Raw genomic sequence first — 22462 nt, forward strand, 5'->3', positions numbered from 1 at the left:
GTAGAAATGATAATCGGGTGGCTGACGAAGCAGCTCATTTAGGATTAAATACATCTTCCACGATTGTAACCAACGGTATTCCCTTAACACTTGTAAGCCTTATGGCTGATTTTTGAGTAATATTCATTCATTCTTCATTAAAAAAAACTATAGAAAAAAAATTCAATTCTTCATCCTCTCCAAATTCAATCCAAATAATATTCAAAATGAAAATTATAAATATCTGTTTTTCTCCATAAAAAGTAGTTTGCACTGAGTAAAACGGTACGATAGAGAGCACAAACTTGGCCATGGTAATTCTTCCAATCCGAGAAAGAGAACGTAAATTCCACCCCAATAATTTCCTGTTGATCATATCAAGAACATACTGATAAGTTCCTTTATTGATTCGATTATGGAGCAGAGGAACTCCCAAGTATTTCCCTAGGTCTTACATGGGGTTGAAAAGAAGGATATCAAGAATTTTTTTCTAATCTCAGCTGACAAGTTCTTATAGAAGAAAATATTGGATTTAGCTTGGTTAACCTGATGCCTTGAAGCATTGCAGAACTCATCAAGGACATGTTTGATCAACTAGGCTTGGGTAGGAGAGGCTTTAGTGAAAAGTAAGAGATCTTCTGTAAAGAAAAGGTGACTAAGGCTCTGTTTGTTTGGGGGGAAATATGCTGCAGGAAAATATTTTTCCAATTTTTCAGTGTTTGTTTGGGCATGAAAATAAGTCAAAGGAAAATAAGTGGTGAGTCAATGGAAAATGAATGAAGAAATAAGGGAAAATGTTTTACCATTTTCAAAAGGGTAAAACATTTTCCCCAAAACATATGCGTTTAGAGAAAAATTGGGAAAACGTTAAAAAATATAAAAATACAAAAATATGAAACACGAAAAAACACGAATAACGTGAAAACGTTACAAAACACGAGAATATTAAAAAAAACCCTGCAAAAACATGAAAAGGGTGAACAAACGTGAAAAACACAAAAACACACAAAAAACAAACACTTAAAAAAGCACAAAACATGAACAATGTGAAAAAGTGAGACAACACAAATTATACAAAAACGTGAAAAATACAAAAAATATGAAAAAGTGAAAAATACGAAAAACATGAAAACGCGAAAAATGCTAAAACACAAAACGTGACAATAAGTAAAAAACGTGATACACATGAAAAGACGAAAAATGCAAACTAAACACAAAAACGTAAAAAACACAAAAACACAAAAACGTGAAAAATACGAAAAACATGAAAAACCTGAATGACACGAAAAAGTAACAAAATGCGAAAAATAAAAAAACGCGAAAAAAAAGAAAACGTGAAAAATGGAAAAACCGAAAAACTAAACGTGAAAACACGAAAAAATGAAGAAAAAATGCAAAAGAAAAACAATAACGTTAATAACACGAGAAAACGTACAAAAAATGCCAAAAATGTGAAAAAACATTTTTTCGTGTTTTTAACATTAATTATTTTTCTTCACATTTTTGCGTTTTTCACTTTTTTTCTATGTTTTCATGTTTTTAATGTTTTTTGGGAAAATTACAAAACTAGGTCAAATGGGAGACCCATTTACATATTTAACCCATTTACTCAACCTACTACATATCTAGATTGTTTTATGTGACTTTCCCATAATACCCCAATCTTTCATCTTCTCCTTCCCCTTTCTCTTCCAAATGCACGATTTTTGTGGCTTCACCCAAAATAGCTCCTCCTCCTCATTCCACAGGGATCTAACCTGCAAGATCTTCAACACGTTTTCCTTATCTCTCTCTCTATTCTCGACTAAGACAACGATCGTTTCTTTTATATCACCGTCATATATTCTCATCTGCTTCAGTGGTTCCTGGTTCGACTGTTCTTGAATTTTTTTCTGGTATTACGGCTCTCTTTCTACTATTGCGATTTACTGCTGGCTTTCTGGTCTTCCTCTTCAAGTTGTGGCTGTTCTCTCAATTTTCTGATTCTATTGGTTCTCTGTTTTTCATCTCCCATCGGTTTTCTCAGTTTCTCCGTTCGGCGATCGATATTCTTCATTTTCTTTGGCTTTCATCTCCGATATTCTCCACAATCTTGTTATAAATTTTGATAATGTTAGAATCCGTTGTTGTTTGCCATTTTTTGTTCAACTAAACCAAACATTCGCTTCGCAGACTTCGTATATGCTAACTAAAATCATCAACTAAACCAAACATTCGTTTCGCAAGCTTCGCATATGCTAATTAAAATCATCAGCTAAACCAAACATTAGCTTCGCAGACTTCGCATATGCTAACTAAAATCATCAACTAAACCAAACATTCGCTTCGCAGGCTTCACATATTAGCTTCACAGACTTCGCATATTAGCTTCGCAGACTTCGCATATATGCTAACCTCTGCGAAGTCAGACGGGAGGAAGACAACCAGGCGTAAATATTGAGGGTATTATGGGAAAGTCACACAAAAACAGTCTAGATATGTAGTAGATTGAGTAAATGGGTTAAATATGTAAATGCGTCTCCCATTTGGCCTAGTTTTGTAATTTACCTATGTTTTTTTATTTTCGTATTTTTCCATTTTTTATGTTTTTAACAAATTTCACGTTTTTGTGTGTGTTTTTTCGCGTTTTTAGTGGTTGAAAAATATTTTCCAGTGTTGTAGCCAACCACAAGAAAATATTTTCCAATGTTGTTGCCAAACACAGGAAAATATTTTATTTTCCTGCACAATATTTTCCTTGCATAAAATTTTTCAAAACACAATATTTTCTCCCAAACAAATGGGCCTAAGATGTTGTTTGATAGAACTGGAAATTAAGTGCTGAAAAAATTAGCCCAGGTTAATTTTTAAGTGTTGAATATTACAAGTATTGCAAGTATTAAATGATATAACTGTTTGATAAATACTAAAGATAAGTACTGAATATAAAAAATATTAATGGATAATCTTCAATTTAAAATTTTAAGTTAGATATTTTGATTTATCAGAATAAGTGATTTTTAACTTAATTGAACATTTTAAGTGATTGAATAATTACAGTTAAATAAGCGCTTAAACTATTAAATCAAGTGATTATTTAAGTTATCAAACAGGGCCTTAAGCTTCAGGCACTCATTACCAAAAGAAAGCAACTGACAACATGTACTATTGCAATTTTTCACAATAGAGTGAACAATACATAGAACAAAGATGTAGGGGGAAAGCAGATCTCCCTATCTAATGCCTTTACATAGGAGGAAGGTCTCAGGCATCTTACTATTCCAGAGGATTTGAATGGAATAAGAAATACAAAACATGACCAGCTTGATAAAACTAGGAAGAAACCCAACTTTTTGGAGAGTGTCATTAATGAAATCCCAACAAAGTCTATCATAAGCTTTCTCAATGTCGACTTTGATAGCCATCCATCGTTTCTTATATTTCTATATACACATAGTGTGAATCACTTATTGGGCTACAATGATGTTATCATAATGTTGCAGCGTGCCATAAAGCTAGTATGTTGAGGGAGGACTATGTAAGACATAATCACATTCAGTTTATTAGAGATAAATTTTGTGATGATCTTATAACAAACGTTGCAAAGACTGATGGACCATAAGTCGCTGAAGGTCTTAGGGTTGGACTTTTTGGGGATCAACGGAGGTTCTATCGATACAAGGATCAAATTTACCAGTAATGAAGGACTTCCGAACTAGATCACAAATAACAGGTCCAACTCTCCCCTAATGCCTCTAATAAAAGCCAGCTTGGAAGCCATATACCCACAGCTTTTCATGAATTCGTATAAAAAAAGTGTGCATTAATCTCACTGTTAGTGGATATCTGATCCAATTCTTCATAATTTGCGACTTTCAAAGGAGGAAAGTGCCTCCGACAACACAGCGTAGGGAGGAATAAGGGTTCACTATTTATCAATAAATTTAGCATCAAATTTAATTTGAACTAAATTTAAGTCTGATTACATCGATAATAACATAAAATGAAATATGAGGTTTACAAAGAAAAAAAAATGTTCAAGCTTAGAAACATTACACACCTGAAATCAATTAAACTTGTTAGTAAACTTCATTCAGTTTTAATTTAATTTTTAGTTCAAGTGAAATCTAAATATTTTACTAGAAAAGAATAAATATCTTGGAGTATATTTTAAGAAAAAAAGGGAGATGAAAATATAAAACAAAAACAAAACTAACTAACTAAGAGTTTATTTCAAAAAAACAAAAAAAAAACAAAACTAAGAATGTAAATAAAATAAAAAGAAGCACTTATAAATAGAAACATAGGGGGCAACGGCCCAAAATATTAATATTGTCATAATTTTTTTGAAACTGGTAGCTTAAAGTTGCACAAGACAGCGATCTCTCTACGGAGGAAGAATTTTTGAGAGAGAAGAAAATCTTAGAGAAAGAAAGAGGGATGAGTGGATTCCCAAGAGGCAGATCTTGGCGTTCGTGTTATCTCTTATTATTGTTTTTCACTTCAATTTCTCTGCAATTTATTTCAGGTTTGTCTGTTAGATCCCTTCCGCCTAATAGAATCATGTTACCGATCTGTTTATTTTGATAATATTTCTGAATCTAAATGAGCGATTTTCTCTGTTTCTGCTGTCCAGATTGGGAAATTGTTCATGCCTTCTCTTATTATTGTTGAATTGCTCTTTGTAATAAGATTCTGAGCACTGTGTGTGCAGTTGGGTGAAATCAGAAAACTAAATGATTTAAATTTACCATTTTGGCTTTTGGAAGGAACCATAAACTATCCAATTCTCTGGACTTCTTGTGTTAATTGGAGTGCCATGATTGCGTTTGCAACTTGTGATCTCGAGGTTGTAAGAACATAACCATCAAATGGGTTCTTTTAGATGAAACGTGATAATCCCAATCAACATTTTAACTCCTGAACTGGTAAATCCGCTGTTTTGTGATGTATGATTGTTGGAAGGCTCATTGGTCCAATATCAGTAGTTGCATAAATTGGTGGAAGCATTCAAATGGATTCTTTTAGATAAAACAGGAGAATCCTAATCACCTAGTTTAAGTCTACCCATGTTAAATCCGCTATTCTCTAGTAGCTGGTAGGAAGGTATTAGTCCAACATAACAAGTGAACTTGATGTGTGCATTAAATGTAATCTTTCATGATTGGTTGGTGATGTTTCAAACTTTCTGCTGTTAACTCGCTTATTTTTCATGTTGTGTTGTTTCAGATTTGTCTCCTATCCTTTGTGGCATCTTTGATAACTAATCTGGTTATTTTTCAGGTATTTCCGGTGACCATTCTAGTTCCAGCAATGGCACAACAGCAAATGCACATGGTTCTTCTAGTAGCAAGACTGGGCCAAAGATTGTCATTATACTTCTTGCAATTGCTGCAGTAGGGCTGTTTTCGTTTTTCCTTTTCAAGTTTTGGCAAAAGAAGAAAAGAGAAGAGCAGTATGCACGTCTTCTGAAGTTGTTCGAAGAGGATGATGAGCTTGAGGTTGAACTCGGTCTTCGGGATTGACCCTTTAACTATTGTAGATTCCATTCGTTGTAGTGAGGTATGTCTATATTTTGTATGCTTTTGGTTCTTAATCAATGATATTTATGAGTTCTATGTTAATTTTTTTGTGTTCCTGTTGGAATTATTTTTCACTTTATTCGTCTATATCTATCAAGTTTGCATACTCTTGTATTTCATTAACATGATCTCTTAGAAAGTTTTTCAATTAGGTAAAAATTACAATTTTTGTTTTTTTGTCATGTTTTATCATGGGTAGTGGTTAATCTTTCATAATTGTAACAATCTCAAGTTAGAAATCTTAGACAATATTTTATGCATTTCTTTGGACCCCATTGCATTCTTTGTAAATTAAGCGTCTTTTTTTTTTCCTTCTTCCGGGTGTTCTACATTTTGCCCTTGTGAAACAGATATTAGTTGAGTGCAATCCACTATGCTTTCTTTAGGGGCTGGGGGAGAGATGGTCTCTTATCAGAAAGCACATAATTTCCACCTAGTGAGTCTTGTATGTGAAATTATGAAGTGGATCCTTCATCTTTTTACTTGAGTTCTGTATATCTGGATGGAGATGGAGATCACTTTCTGAACATTCTTTTTAATCAATTAACAAGATCTGAAATTTTATATTACCAGTAATGATCCATTGTTTTAAAGTGAAAACCTACCTTTGAATGAACAAATTTACAGAGCTTTGCAAAACAAAGAAGTCTACTTATGGAAGGGCTTGAAATCCTCTTCACTGTATCGTTGAACGAAATCAGGGTTTAAATTACAGTAGAAATCATTATTTTCTTGGAGCATGTTGAATATTAGATATGGGTTTTAACGGGGAAGTCTTGTTATGGGTCTTTAGACCTCTTTACTCCTCGAGGTGAAGGAGTGAGGAGTGAGGAGTTAAGTGTCCCCTGCCACTATTATAATGGTTTTATAACTTCTATGGCGAGAGTAAGAAATTAAAATGGTTGCTTATTTTTGCCTAACCTACTGTTCTCTTTTAGCATTTGGGCTCTCTTACGAAAAGAAAAATGAGTTATCACCTAAATTAAATGAATAAAAGGTGAAATGTAGAAATGCATGTCACAACTTGTTGTCTTGTGGCAGGGGGCAAGAGTCATCTAACTTAGTTGTCTATATTCACAGAAAGGTTAGATGGTAACTATTTAAATGAGTTAGAAACCTAACACCTGAGTGCATGTGTAGAGGCAACTTGCACTTGTGAGCTTGTCAAGTTCTCTAGTCATCTAACTAGTTTTCTGTATTAACGGAACGGATAGATGGTAACTATTTAGCAACTTGATTTGTTTCATTTTCCTTTGTTTTTCTTTTTCTTTTCCACTCTGCATTGAACAGTGAAAAGAAAAAGAGAAAAATGGACCTAATGCAAAGACATTGCTGATGAATATTTAATATTAGGGTTGTCAATATGGCAATGATTTCCAGTCCCGGTTGGGGATCCCCCCTGATGATAGGGGTGGAGAATCTTCGATGAAATCCTCTCCCCACCCAACCTTGCCCCTTTATTTATTTTTATTTTTATTTTAAATAATTTGTTTGATTACTTGGTTCGAGGCTCACATGCACCCTTTAGATGGATCCTCTTCCAATTAAAGTTTTTATTTTTATTTTTTTTATTTTATTTTTGCGTAAATTAGGACTTGAACTCGAGATCTCTAGCTTAAATGACGGAGACCCTTAACCATTCAAGCCAACCTTACCCCGCCCCTTTATAATCCTACCTCTCATGCATGATTTATGAATAGCATCCAATAGATGATTCTTGGATGTTCTTTTTTCTTTCTTTCTTCATCACTTTCCATACTGTATATAATATGGGTTAGTTACATAAACATCACAATTATTTGAAATAAATACATACAACTCACACTAATGCAATTAATTCTTATTATATCATACCACCCTAAACTTATACTCAAAATGTCAAATAAAAGGAAACTGCAACTTCCAATGTGAAAACGATAACTGCAATGCAACTTCCACTTTGGAAAAGAAACCGAAAACATTATTTCTTTCAAACCCATTCATTTTTTCTTTCTGAGACTTTTTGATCCTCATGCTTTAATGGCTTCTATTTAATTCCAGATTCATATGTATGTCGACTTGATATTGCAAATCGGATCGATGCTGCAATTCATATAAATTTGTCCTCTGTTTTGTTTTCAATAACTAAAAAACTTTACTTTCTGGAATTTTAAACAAAATATTGCAGGTGTAAACAATAGAAAGAACTAAATTGGGAGGAAAATTATAAGTAAGAACTAAAAAAGACACTGAATATTCATAAAACTGAATATGTATATAGAAGAAAAAAAAAGCAGGGAAAAAAACATTCGAAACTACAATTAAAGCTTAAATTGATCCTTTTTAAAACTGATAAACATTTCTGAACAAAATGAAAAAAAAAAAACTTTGAACATGCATTTTCTTTGAAGAATTTCCTCATTAATGTTGGTGCACACAGAGGAGAAAAGAAAATTGTAAGAAGGAAAGATGGAGTGAGCGAGAGAAACTGATAAAGTTGACAAAAGAAGAATAAAATATGGGCTACTGATAATATTATTAATAAAAATGGATTTATTGATAGGAAAAAGAAAATTAACTGCTTTAGTTGTAAAATTAAAATGAAACTTGATCTTCAATGTAAATTCCTCATATAATATTTACATGCCTTTGGTGAATCTTCATGCATTTTGTTAAAAGACCTTTTATTTGAAATTAGAGCATGATAAACGTTGTTGTCGTGTGACCGTGAGGTCACGGGTTCGAGTCTTAGGAGCGGCCTCTTGCCAAAAAAATTGGCAGGGGAAGGCTTACCCCAGTACACCCTTGTGGTGGGACCCTTCCCCGGACCCTCGCTTAACGGGGACATGTAGTGCACCGGGCTGCCCTTTTTTAGAGCATGATAATATCATAGCTATTAGTTTAATCTTAGGCTATTCGATGTTGGGTCATTTTGGAGATGTCGGCTTATGTAAACTTTGCATTTCAGATATTTAGTCTTATGTGTAAAAAGTTATACAGTTTGGAGTGCAATTAGGATCATAAATGGGGCTTGACAGAGATAAAATAAAAAATACTTGGACATTCTTTCGAAGGTTCAGTAAATCTGTCCTAATGTTTTTTTGCCCATCCCTAATGTTTATGTAACTAAAAAGGAGAGCTCAATATGTATCTGCTTTACTGGTGTTGCTAGTAGTAGGTAGTCAATGTGCACTGCTGTTTCTCTTGTAGTGCTCCTTCTCCATCTGTCTTCTTTCCTATTAGATTGAGCAACCGATTCTATACATCAATCACTTTTCCCCACAACATTTAGCCTCTGATTCTTGTTGTTTTTTTCATATGCAAGCTTAATGCTGTTCAAGTATTGATACTGGGTGTTTATATATGGTTTGCTCTTATTTCTTGTTCCTTATGTCCAATCCGGATAAAAGAAAGCAAAGATACGTACGAAAATCTTATACTTATCAATGATCATATATACTTGGCAAGCATTTGCTATTACATGTTCTATTCATAGCATCATGTTCTAATTACATGACATGAATCTTAGTTATACTCATCTTACACTTAAACATGATTGGTATGTCTTCCATTCTAGTATAGAGTTAAGGGATACTTAAACATTTTGCGAGGTTAATTTTTCCTTGTATGCAATTTACATTATTTCCAGTTCTGGTCATGATGTGCAGGCCCTGAGACGAAAAACAGAATTTATTATTGGGAGAAATTCTTCCTCCAACGGCCACGTTGTTTGACATTTGGCGAACCTGGGTATTGAGGTTAGAGTTTTCTCGAATATATAGTGTTGTAATATTAGCAATGAATTGTCCAGATTAAAACGTTTCAGAAATCTGAATTCTTTGAGCGTGTAGAGAAAGATAAGGATACTAGTTTGTATCCAATGTATGAAGGACAAACTTTCCAGCTTGTAAAAAATGAATTCTTCATTCTGGTATACGTCGGTGGTGTGTAAGAATCGAAAGTTTTGACTGAGAATTCTTGAATAGAAAATAGTTCTTATTTGTGGAAACAACAAGAGTATGTATCTTTACCTCCTGTGTGTGATCTGGAGGCATCCCAGTCTCTAAGTAATGTGCCAACAAAAGCTAATTGCTTACTTGTATGGTTTTGGTTATCTCTGTGTTTATATTGAGTTCAATTTTGACTCTGGCAAGCCTCTATCGGAATTGATAACAGTTTCGGTATGACTTCTAAGATAATCAGTCAACTGAATAAGCTAATTTCTATGTTAAAACACGTTTACTTTTCTAACTGTCTTTGATCTTATCCTTCATGGTTCCATTTCCTGTTATGGTTGCTAAAAACCTTGAGGATCTGTTCAAAGATAAGATTTAACATTTCGGGTGTTTACAAGGATTAGCTTTATTAATATTGGGAAGCATTTTAGCCATTGGATGTTATAGATTAAAGATAATGACTCTTTTTATGTCCTAAGTCTAATGCAGTCATAGATTAAAGATAAGGATTCTTTGTCTAAATGGAGAGAATAGTCAAAATTGTTTATTTTATTTTATTTTATGTTTAACGTGGATATAGATTAAAGATAATGACTCTTTGTCTAAATGGAGAGAATAGTCAAAATTGAAATAAACCATGTATTTTTATACTCGGGTTTGAAGCTTGGCTCACTTGCAATAATGTATGTAACTATAATTATAGTTGATTAATTTAAGAATAATCATCCAAGTTATAAGAATTTAAGATAATTTTTCTTGATTATTTGTGTTGAAGTACTTGTTTGGTTCGATTGTTGTTGTGTAGATGCATATGTATTAATACATATGTAGATGCATATGTATTAAATATTAGTTGATAGTTGTAAATATTAGTTGATTTGTTATTATGTGGATGCATATGTATTAAATATTAGTTGATAGTTGTTGGTGCAGTTAAATGCATGTTTGCTATTATTGTGAGTTATTTGTTATTAGCTTATAAGTAATTAATATTTGGTAAAATTGTGATGTATTGTTGCGGTTAGTGTGTAAAATGTCTAATTATAATGCATTGTTGTAGAATAAGAAAGAGAATTTTATCAAACTCAATTAAATACAAATAAATAACTTTTCATCAAAAGCTATTAGCTCCATAAAAAAAAAAAAAACTAAAAGTTGGGTTTTATAAATCTAATAAAACACTACGTGTGGAGTAAAAAGGCTTAAACCAATATTTAGCCTTTAATCTATCTAAAATTTTGTTATTTGGCCTCTAACTTATTATTTAGTCACATTTGGTCATTGATCTATCCTAATTGGTGCAATTTCACCCAATTTAAATAGAGACTTAACATAATTGTTATTCTATTAGCACGTGAAGATATTTTAATACTTAAATTTGATAAATTTGAGTTTAGAGATTTGTTTTTATTTGTTTTTCTTTTTTAATCTAATTAATTATTTTCATATAAGAGAGTTTATGTAGCAAATAAACTTCAAGACGTGTGACGCGTTAAGCTCATATGTCAAAATATCATTATATATGAGGGAGGGATAACAGTTTTGTCACATCCATCTAAATTGGGTGAAATTTCACCAATTGGGATAGTTTAGGAGCCAAATGTGACTGAATAATAGGTCAGGGGTCATATGATAAAATTTTGAATAGGTCAGGGGCTCAATAACACCTTAAGCCGGAGTAAAAACTTAAAACCAGTTCTAAAAAAGTTAAAACAAATACCTCCAAAAAATTGTACGTGAAATCGAATTCAGTGAACATATATTATTGTCAGTTTAATTTAATTATTTAATAATAATAACAAATATTAATATTAAAACAAACAAAAATTTGATAATAAATTTAAATGTTAAAAAAATATAAATAGTTTGTTCTAGTCTATTTTTGGCAAATAATCCTTTTTGAGGATGTATTTGGAAAGTCTTATTTAACAAGTTGTTTTATTGGATTTGTTAATGGCCGGTTGGATATTCACACATGTATTAATTATCATTAATTTCACATTAATCGTGGCGAATCATTATTAATCGTCATTAATCTCTCTTCTAGAAAGAATACCAGTTTGTTATTATTTCTATTAATTTGCTCTTATTTCTCACTCTAAAAAGAATCATTTGGGTTGCCATCCGAAACCCCCTTAAAAGTAAAAAAAAAAACTTTTTAGGGCTGTCCATTAATCGTGTCTTGCATTTAATGCTTTTTTATTTAAACATATTTTCCCAGACTAGTAGGAATGAGACACGTCATTTAAGCTTTCATGTTTCTCTAAATATCATGCTTAACACGAAACGTCTTATTATGTTCTGTAAGTCAATGAAAGTGCTTGGGAGTCTAACTCAAAGAACTCTCCTTTCTTGACTTATCAAAATATACCAATCTTTTTGGCTTGGACTTTGTAATTTCTTACTTATCAAGCTTCCTACGTACCCCATAAATTTTTGGGGAATCAAAGCCACGTAGGTCTACCATTATTTTAGATATCCGCCATTAGGCTTTGTTCCCCATTTCGAGTTTTGTTCGTCTTTCTAGGGTTTTGGCACTCTAGGCACTAGCCTTTCTAGCATTTACTCATTTTCCAAAGCGTCTTTACTTTGATTTTATGAAAATTTCCTTTTCCATTCGCAATTCAATTTTGCATGGCGTAAGTTTCCATTCAAGGATATAAATGAATGGCCAGCCTTATATCCACAGTTATTGCTTTTAGCATACGCTTTGTATTCGCCATTCTAGACTTTATTCATTCTTCAAAGTATCTCTTCTTTATGAAAATTTTCACTTTTCATTATTTTTCCATCTAGGAATTCGCCACGTAGGGTTTTATTTGTGCCATCTAGGCATTTTAGGGCCTTATTTTTGCCATCTAGACATTCTTTTCGCCATTCATGGTATTCTCCATTCAATAGGCTTTATCTAGGAGTTCTTTGTGCCATTTCTGGTATTTTTTGCGTTATTTCTAGGCGTTCTTTTTGCCATTTGCCATGTAGGGCTTTATTTTTGCCATCTAAACATTCGTCGGGTAGGGCTTTATTTTTGCCATCTTGGAATTCGTTGCGTAGGGCTTTATTTTTGTCATCTAGGCATTCGACGCGTAGGGCTTTATTTAGGCGATCTTTTTGCCATTTGCCTTTCAATAGGCTTTATTTAGGCGCTTTTTTCGCCATTCGCCTTTCAATAGGTTTTATTTAGGCGCTCTTTTTGTCGTTTGCCATTCAATAGGCTTTATTTAGGCACTCTTTTTGACATTTATCGTTCAATAGGCTTTATTTAGGCGTTCTTTTCGTCGTTTTATTGTTCAATAGGCTTTATTAGGCGCTCTTTTCACCATTCCCCGTTTAATAGACTTTACTTAGTGCTCTTTTCGCCATTCACCATTCAATAGGCTTTATTTTCATTTGCCGCATCGGGATTTATTTTTTCAGTCGCTACATCGGGCTTTTTTTCGCCACATCGGGCTTTACTTTTCATTCACCACATCAAGCTTTCTATTCGCCACATCGGGTTTTATTTTTTATGCCAGTGTTTGGCGCTGGTTGTAGTATTAGCGATTCCCTTATACTTGTGAGTAAGTACTGAAACAACTCTAGAAGTGGGGCATACCCTATCCAATATCAAAAGTTTGTTATAAGTCATAAAAGCTATATTTACTTACTTTGGGGATCAATGGCTTGATCCATGGAACAAACTTCATGGCGGAAGACTCTGTTTGCTTGCATTGGCCACGTTGGCAAATATTGAGTTTGTTGTGATGACTCTTTATAGAGTTTTTAACTCGTCTTGGAATCAACTTAGCAATTTCTTTGCATCGGTTCTAGACTCTAGAATGAGCTTAGTCAAAAGGTAAAACCGATTAAATATTTTATGTCAAGATAACTCATAATAGAACTTTAATTGTGATTTTTTTAATAATACCACATATACGGTTATTATTGCACATAAATATTATTTTCATAATGAATTTTTATTAAATAACCATAATGACAATGTTTCAAAAACAATGTTTTTTTTTTATTTCAATGCACATTATTATCCAAGATAATATATTTATTTTTAACATCATGAAAATTATGAATTTTTATATTGGGTAAAATATTTTACACAATTACTTTTTACTTGTAACCAATATTGTACATCTATGCATTAATGACATTCAAAGATTATTAAGTAACTTTATGTATCTCCTAAAAATCTTGTATAAATTAATGTTCTCATGCGAAACTGACACTTGCACCCTTTTTGTAGTTAGCTCAGGACTTGAAAGTTTTGTTTACCAAATTTGGTAATTCATACTATAATGACTTTAATAATTATATGCATGTTTATTCACAAAAATGATCATTCCCAGATCATCTGCAATTAGCCGAGCCCCTTTATGTTACTTTGGTATCGAATGACATGATAACCTTGAATGGATGTTTTTTTTTTATAAAATAGCTTACGAGTCTTATACATGCATTTTGTTCTAAATCAATGATAATGACCTATTACACTTGTCATGCATAAAAATGTGATGTGTATTGAGCATGCAAGATTTAATATTGACCCATCTCTATGACTTTATCTTTCACCGTTTGTTAGATATATCATAATAACATATATGATATTCATAGCATTTCACAAGGGTAGTGAACTTCAAATTTCTTTAAATAAAATGGAACAAAAAAGGGAAAGAAACTTGTCTTGTTTATCATAAAAATTTCTGATTAATTTTGGTAACCTCTTTGGCTTAAAGAGAGATACATCATCCAAAGGGGACATACACCAGATAAAGTCAGCTAAAAAGGATCCACAATCCCCATACACCCGCCGATTGTTTATAATTGAAACAGATGAACTTAAAGGAATGACCCCCACCGATCAATAGAGAACCCTATCTTTGAGTATATTCTTTTGATACTGATAGAGCCAAGGTTTGAGGTCAGATTTTTTACTTTGTTAACTCTGTTGTTTTGTTCATTGAGAAACTCTATACAATCAAGATTTTGGTGATCTTTTATTTGTTAGAGTTCCATGTTCACCGCACCAATGATATTTGGAAAAAATAAACTTCATTGAAGCTCTACCCAGTGAAGTGTCGTTGGGATCAGCGAGGGACACTCTGATATTAAAGTCAGTATATTATTTGAGAATAATAAGAATAATTGACAAGAGTTTTAGGAGAATCAGTAAGGATACTTAGAATACCTCAGAGTGGGGTATTTATATAGGTTTTTATAACCTTTGGGATTACTGATGGTGTATTCGAACAGTCATGTCATTACTACCATTAATGGCTATTAATTGTCATTTTAATGTATTTATTCCCATTTATGTATGCTTATAAAGGCGTCTTTTGGTGTTCTTAGAACCGTCGAGGCGTATGTACGCTCTCATTGAGAATTATGGCGGGTCTCTTTTACCCGCTCTCATTGGACGTATCTTGTTATGGCGTGCCTCATCACGGTCCACGTGGCGAGGCATAATGCTAGAGACTCCTTTCTTTTTCTTCATTATTATATATTCACCCTTGCATTAATTATCCTTAATTTTATATTAATCATGCGTTAATCGTCATTAATATCTCTTCTAGAAGGAATAACTATTTGTCGTTATTTCTATTAATTTGTCCTTATTCCTCACTCTAGAAAGAATCCTTTGGGTTGTTATCATTAACTTATTAACTTTATGATGTTAGAGCATCTCCAATAGACTCTTAATCCACTCTCCAATAATAATATAAACAGTTGAATCTTAGTGATTTAAAGAGTGACTAATATATGTAATCTCCAATAATACTCTCCATACTCACTCCTTATTTATTTTTTTATCATTAAAATTTGTAATATATTGTTATATTTACCAATAGTGAGAGGACAGATATTGCTCAATAATAAATTATGATAAAAAATAATTTGAGGAGTCACTAATAAGAGTGGAGGGAGGCTCCTCAATAAAGAGAAACGGAGGAAGACTCTTAGTGATTTGAGAAGCCACCATGAGGATGCTAAAATTGGTTTTTAACTCTCACTTCTCAAATGTTAAATTAAAATCCCAACAAATGAGTCTCGAATATACTCTTAAGATTATTCTTTCCATAAAGATAGGACATTTTGTAACTTATACCTACTTGCAATATGTAGACCTATAATTAGTATTTTTAAAATTTGGTGGTTTTGGATAATTGCAATTATTGCATCCTCTGTGTTGTTGGTTTGGCAAAAAGCATCATAAAATTCTGATTTTTTTTTAGCTTATTAAGTGTCAGTTTAGTATTGTTGTGGCCAACAGAACCTGCTGTTAGGAAAAGTATTGTGAGAAAAAGCTAACAAGTGTTTAGTAAAAAATATAATAAAAGTTCTAAAAGTCAAGAAATAAAAAAAATATTATGTTATATTGAAAGTTATGATCATTTTTATATATAAAAAAATTAATATTAGCTTTCTTAATAAGTTGTGACTGTTAGAGATAATTATTCTTAATTATCTCTTACAACTCCTCAAATACTAACGGATAACTATTAGGATTATTTAGAGTCAACTCTTCAAATACTAACGGATAACTATTAGGATTATTTAGAGTTATTTATCATACATATTATGATAATAACTAGTGTTTATATTTGTCTATACTACATATTATTAATCCTAGTTAAACTCCAACTTATGTATTCCACTATATATATACAAAGCTTTATGCTAAACCCTAGTTGAGGGGATCCTTTAAACCTAATACCTTTTCTATCTTCATATACGTTCAACATGGTATCAGTTGCTACAACGTCTGCTTTTTCCTCCTCGCCTGACCAACCCGCATCAACCTTATACAATCCGGCCTCCGCAGGTACTAGGTCTACCAGTCCTCCTTCCTTCACCTACGTAACTGAATTCGCCTCCTTCCTCCAACCATCTTCGGGGTGGGGTTTTGATTCTCTGTTTCATTCTACCTATGCTGCTGCAGCAAACACTACTCATATGCGACCAGGCGCGGCCACAACTTCCTCTTCCTTCCACGATGTTGTTGTTGGTTCTATCGTTCGATCGCCAGGTTTTATCCCCGACCTCTAGCAGCAGCTGCTTACGTCTATTATCTTTGTAAAGCGGAACACGGTAGGCGCTAATGTCCGACTGATTGTGGCAGCAGGCAACCGATACATTCAGCCGGGTTTGTTCATCTCTAAAGATCAAACCTTTACAGATGATGTTGCCCGGTCTATCAACGTCTCCTCCAACCTATCGCATTAGTTAGGTTCATTCTTATTTCCAAATCCGACAGACAGGATCCTTCCAAATCAAATACGACTAGATTTTGGTCTGCCCCCATCTTATCATAGTTCTCAACTTCAGTCTATCCAAAATCCATATGCCTCTGCTACTTTATTTTCAAATATGGTTAGTAATCATTATCATATTCCTCCTACACAAGTTCAATCTAATCCTATTCCATCACAACCTTATCCATTTCATCCATCACATACTATAAATCTTGTTTATTCAGGTCCTGTTGCATCTTTTTTTTTTTGCTTTACCCCAAGCTCCTCCGATTAATATTACAATTAACATTAAATTAACTCCTCACAATTATAAGGCATAGAGAATGGTAGCTGAATCCATATTAAAATCTCATCATTATTTTGACCATATTACTAGCATTAGTCCTCGCCTCCAAAACATGTTTCTCGTTTTGGGTATATGACGTCTGATGAGGATTTGCTTCTAAACCCCTCTTTTATTGCTTTGGATGATTTAGAAAACATTGTTATGACTTTGCTCCTGAACTCTATTACTGAAGAGGTTTACCCTTTAATCACATGCTTCAGTCTTTCACATGATATTTGGGTAGCTCTTGAGTGAACTTATGGTACTATCTTGGGAACTAAGCAATTTCAGTTAAGTCTTGAGTTGTATGACATAGAACATCATGAATTGTCTATTAGTGCATATATGCAAAATTAAAGTGTATTCTAGATGATATTATTGCCTCTGGTTACCCTTATCTGATGCATCTGTTACGTGCTCTGCTGTTCAAAAACCTTGGTGAGGAATTTCGATATACCATTCAAAATCTCATCACTCAAAGAGGCACCAACATTTACTACTATGAACTACTAAATAGTTTGAAAACTATTGAGGGCCTACTTCATACCACCAGGAAATATGACCTAATGGCCTCTACTACTGATGCATCTATTATTCATGAAGCTAATGTTTCTACCGTTGGACCGTTTGAACCTCATAGACAAATAGAAAAAGAGAAGGGGTGGTAAGTGCTTCAATTATAGCGATCTCAACCACTAGGCTGATAAATGCAAATTTCCAAAAGGTTATACTACATAGAACTTTCGCCCTGGTCCTCAGGCACATCTTATATGGCAGCAATCTTAGAATCTATTTTTTTAGACCTCCTCAACCTTGGTATCTTGTCACTAATGCTACTAATCATATGAATGCAAATCCAGCTCAGCTTTAGCACATGTACCCTTATCATGGTTATGACATTGTTCAATTCGAAAATGGTCAGGGTTTGAAATTTTCTTATTTTGGACACTCTAAAATCAATAATCTTCAAATTAATGATACTCTACTTGTTCCTAATCTTGCTAAATCTTTATTATCTATTTAAAAATTCTCTCGTGATAATTCTTGTTTCTTTGAATTCTAGCCTAACCATTTTCTTATAATGGACCAAATAATTGGGAAATTCCTGTTATGCTGCCTGAGTAAATATGGGCTTTATGTGCTTCCAGCCACCCTTAAGGAGGCACTTGTGGGAGAGACTGCGTCTTTTGAAAGGTGGTATGCACGGCTTGGACATTGTCAGAATCATACTGCCAGCACAGTTATCAAAGAAAACAAGTTAGCCTCTTCAGCACTAGTTAGTTGCTGCTCTTTTTGTCCTTTAGAAAAATTAGATGGATCATCTTTACCTTCCATCAATCGATCTAGTACTTTTATTTTTGAAAATCTACATTTGGATGTTTGAGGCCCAGCTCCGATTTTATCATGTGTTGGTCACCGTTATTTCTTGACTATTGTTGATGAATTCGCTCGTTTTGGACGGGTCTTTTGCTTAAAAAAATAAAGTGATGTTGCTTCCACTTTTCATGATTTCTATGCTATGATTTGTAATCAGTATAGTGTTAGAGTTAAGAACTTTTATTCTGATCTTGGGGTTGAATTTCAAAAATACAACCCTTTCTTAGAATCAATGGCATTGTGCATAAAATTGTGTCCTCACACTCTTGCTCAAAACAACATTGCAGAAAGAAAAATTAGGAACTTAGTTGATACATGCCTTACTTTATTAGCTAATGCATCTCTACCATTGAAATTTTGGAACTATTTTATGCTTCATAGTATGTGATTAATCAATCGTCTACCCATAAAAGTTCTTAAAAATAAATCACTATACCTCATTTTCTATAACAAACAACCCGATTATTCATCATTGTATATCTTTGGAAGTGGAATTTATCGTCTTCTTCGACTATATAATCAACATAAATTTGATTTTCTGTCCAAGTTGTGTGTTTATTTGGGTCCTTATGCCTATCATTATGGGATCTTTGTCTTGATTTTACTACTGGTCGATTTTATATCTGCAAGTTTGTTCAATACAGTGAAGATGTGTTTCTTGCCTCCTTACCGGCTTCCTCGATATTATCTCCCAGCATCCCATTGGAAAGTAAATCTTGTCAACTACCATCTTTACTCGGACCATATCCAGGTAATTCCTAATCTAGTCCATTGTTCTTCTTCTTCAAACCCTATTACATATATGGTTTCCACTTTAGTTCTGCTAATCTCGATACCAACTCAGATTCTGATAGCACGACCATTGACCTTCTGGTTCCGATCCGGTAATCATCTCCTAATTTTTCACCTATGCCATCACCAATTATGCCAAACACTGAATACTTCTCCTTCACAACTGTTGCCTACTCTGTCGTCTCCTATATCACATGATGTTGTGTTAACTCAGCCTATCGCTCCCGTACCTACAGTTGGTTCACTGTCTTATTTAACATCTAAAGTTTCAGGTACCCTAGTTTGTCAGCATAGCATACAGCTCCATCAATCCACTTTGAATTTAAGAGGGCGTTTTGAGGCTCTTCTTGCCACTTATTCCAGTGGCACAGTTGACCCCACATGCTTCAACAAGTCTAACAAACTTCCATAATGGTGCAAGGCCATGTCTAAAGAAATTAAAGCACTTCTTGATAATGGCACCCAACAGTTAGTTCCTCATCCTCAACATCGGCATGTCCTTACTTCTCATTGGCTATTTCGAATAAAGAAGAAGTCTAATAGGACAATTAAGAGACATAAGGCTTGTCTTGTGGCATGTAGATTCACTCAACAATCAGGAATTGATTACAAAGAGACATTCAGTCATGTGGTTAAGGCTACAATTATCATATCGCTATTTGCTACTGCTGCAGTAAATGGATGGTTCATCAATCAACTTGATGTATCAAATGCTTTTCTCCATAGTAATTTGTCAGAAACCATATTTATGGAACAACCACGTGGTTTTAAGGATCATGAAAAACCAGAACATGCTTGTCTTCTAAAATAAAGTCTATATGGATTAAAACAGACACCACGTGAATGGTTCACCCATCTTCGGACCTTCTTAATTTCTCTTGGTTTCAGGATGTCGCAGGCTAGTAACTCTTTATTCATACGACGTAGGGGAACTAAGAAGACCTATATACTTTGTTATATGGATGATATCATCATCACTGGCAATATCCCTGCTCATATTATCAGCACCATTGCCTCCATTAATGGGAATTCCCAATTTGCAATCTAGGCAAGGCATACTATTTTCTGGGTATTGAGATTTCTTATGCGAATGAAGGCATTCATATGTGTCAAGCCAAGTATGTGGCTGACATTCTTGTTATGGTTAAAATGGTTGACTCTAAACCCACATTGACACCGATGGCTACTACGCCAACACTCTCTAAGGATCTTGGCACCAGTTTGGCCTCTAATGATAAATACAGAAGCATTGTGGGAGTGTCAAACGGATTCTCTGTTATATTTAGGGGCACACCCGATTTTGGGATAGTCATGTCTTCTAAACCTATTGATCATATTCATTATTATTTTGATAGTGATTGGGGTGGGTGTTCTAATGACAGAAGATTGACGTGAGCATTATGTGTCTACCTTGACATGAGCATTGTTTCATTGTAGAGTTGCAAACAACCTATGATTACTCGATTCTCTACTGAAAGTGAGTACAAGGTTATTGCCAACGCTACAGCTAAACTTCTCTAGCTTCGGTCTATACTCTCGAACTTGGGATTTCCACTTCCGACACATGTTCAACTTTGGTGTGATAATGTTAAGGTTATCTACCTCACCTCCAATCCAGTGTTTCATGCTCGAACAGAACATATTGCGCTTGATTATCATTTTGTTTGTGAACAAGTTCAGTGTGGTTTTCTCAGCGTCCACTTTATTCCGACTGATGATCAAGTTGTGGATATCTTAACCAAGCCGCTTGCAAGTGCTCGGTTCACAATGCTTTGCTCTCGCCTTTTAGTTTGCGCTCATCATCGACTTGAAGGGGGTGTTAGAGATAATTATTCTTAATTATCTCTTACTAATCCTCAAGTATTAACGGATAACTATTAGGCTTATTTAGGTTTTTTTTATCATACCTATTATGATAATAACTAGTGTTTATATTTTTCTATACTACATATTATTAATCATAGTTAAACTCTAACTCATGTATTCCACTATATATAAAAAGTTTTATGTTCAACCCTAATTGAGGGAATTCTTTGAACCTAATACCTTTTCTATCTTCATATTATGTTACAAATTGTAACTTTTCCTAAAAACATATTTCTCAACTTTTAAGGAAAGTAGTTTTGCTTTACTAAACGCTGCTTTTAGCTGGGAAAGCAATGTCAAACGCGCCCTAAGTCTTTGATCTTTTTTATTTTATCACATTAAGCCCTTAATGAAAAAAAAGTTAGTTTTGAACATAAAACTCGATTAACATAATGTTATTTATTTTACATGTGTTCGAAATTAGTATTTTTTACAATTTAAAGCAGTTTTTTTTATATGTATAATGTGGCTATAGGAAAATTGTAAAAATCTTATTTCGAGATGTAAAATACTCCCCCATTCTGAATTATATGTTGTTTAAAGGTATGAGAAAAATTCTGAATTGTAAATCGTTTTTACTCAATTTCACTCATTTTCTAAATTTTGCCCTGCTAAAAATTCTTCATTTGATAACATCTTTCTAAAAAAATATAAATTTGGTTCTACAATGAAGAATATGAAAAATTTACAAGAAGATATTGGATAAAAATAAAGGGAAGATTGCACTTCTATCACTTTATAAATTTATTTATTTTAATTATATAGTAAATAATGAGAAGAGAGGTAAATATTAGGTGAGAATTAGTGACATGCTATAAGGGGGGTTGATGAAAAATTTTAAGGATATATACTTTTTGTCTATTACTTTTACCAAGGCTCCATTTATTTCACATAACGTAATTTATCGAAAAAATGCAAAATACTTTTTTTTTATATAAAGGAGGACAGTCGTTCAGAAGCAAAAAGAAAGACTAAAGATGAACGATTCTACTTAAAGCAGAACCACAACGGTCTTCATGAAGGATGTCGAGGAGGTCTGCAGGAGGCGCACCACACTCGTGTGATGTTCCAAGGGAAAGGACCCTGCGAAATTTGCCATCCAGTCAGCAGCGCGTTTACCTTCTCTATACGTATGTTGAAAGATAATCTCCCAATCGCGGTCTCGCAGCTGTTGGCACCCTTTGATAAGCCATGAATACGGATGAGTTACGACATTTCTTCGTGTCATGAAACTTATAACCAGACGAGAATCCATCTCAACTAAAACCTTCCTATAATTTTATCCCAGACAAGTTTGAATCCAAAAAGTAAGCCACACAGAAGGAAGACATTACCAACCCCTGTATTCACAACAAAACCTCCTATCCACATGCTATTAGCATT

General features: G+C 33.6%; 1 protein-coding gene across 2 annotated transcripts; it reads left to right on the forward strand.

Annotated features, from left to right (window-relative positions):
* The first annotated feature begins 4284 nt into the window (after positions 1 to 4284).
* On the forward strand, positions 4285 to 9445 carry LOC136227998 (uncharacterized). Of its 2 annotated transcripts, none has more exons than XM_066016827.1 (3): positions 4285 to 4486; positions 5242 to 5520; positions 9169 to 9445. In XM_066016827.1, the coding sequence occupies exons 1-2, from the start codon at positions 4399 to 4401 to the stop codon at positions 5481 to 5483; spliced, it is 330 nt and encodes a 109-aa protein (XP_065872899.1). In that variant the 5' UTR covers positions 4285 to 4398; the 3' UTR covers positions 5484 to 5520; positions 9169 to 9445. The 2 variants fall into 2 exon arrangements, with proteins under 2 accessions (XP_065872899.1, XP_065872898.1); XM_066016826.1 differs by having other exon boundaries at positions 4286 to 4486; positions 9188 to 9445.
* Positions 9446 to 22462: the final 13017 nt, after the last annotated feature.

This window comes from Euphorbia lathyris, chromosome 4 (assembly GCF_963576675.1).
Source record: "Euphorbia lathyris chromosome 4, ddEupLath1.1, whole genome shotgun sequence".
NCBI classification, from domain to species: domain Eukaryota; kingdom Viridiplantae; phylum Streptophyta; class Magnoliopsida; order Malpighiales; family Euphorbiaceae; genus Euphorbia; species Euphorbia lathyris.

Coding starts and splice junctions, on each gene's coding strand:
- LOC136227998 (XM_066016827.1), top strand. CDS start 4,399: ATGAGTGGATTCCCAAGAGGCAGATCTTGGCGTTCGTGTTATCTCTTA. Junction 4,487..5,241: donor TTCTCTGCAATTTATTTCAG/GTTTGTCTGTTA, acceptor GTTATTTTTCAG/GTATTTCCGGTGACCATTCT.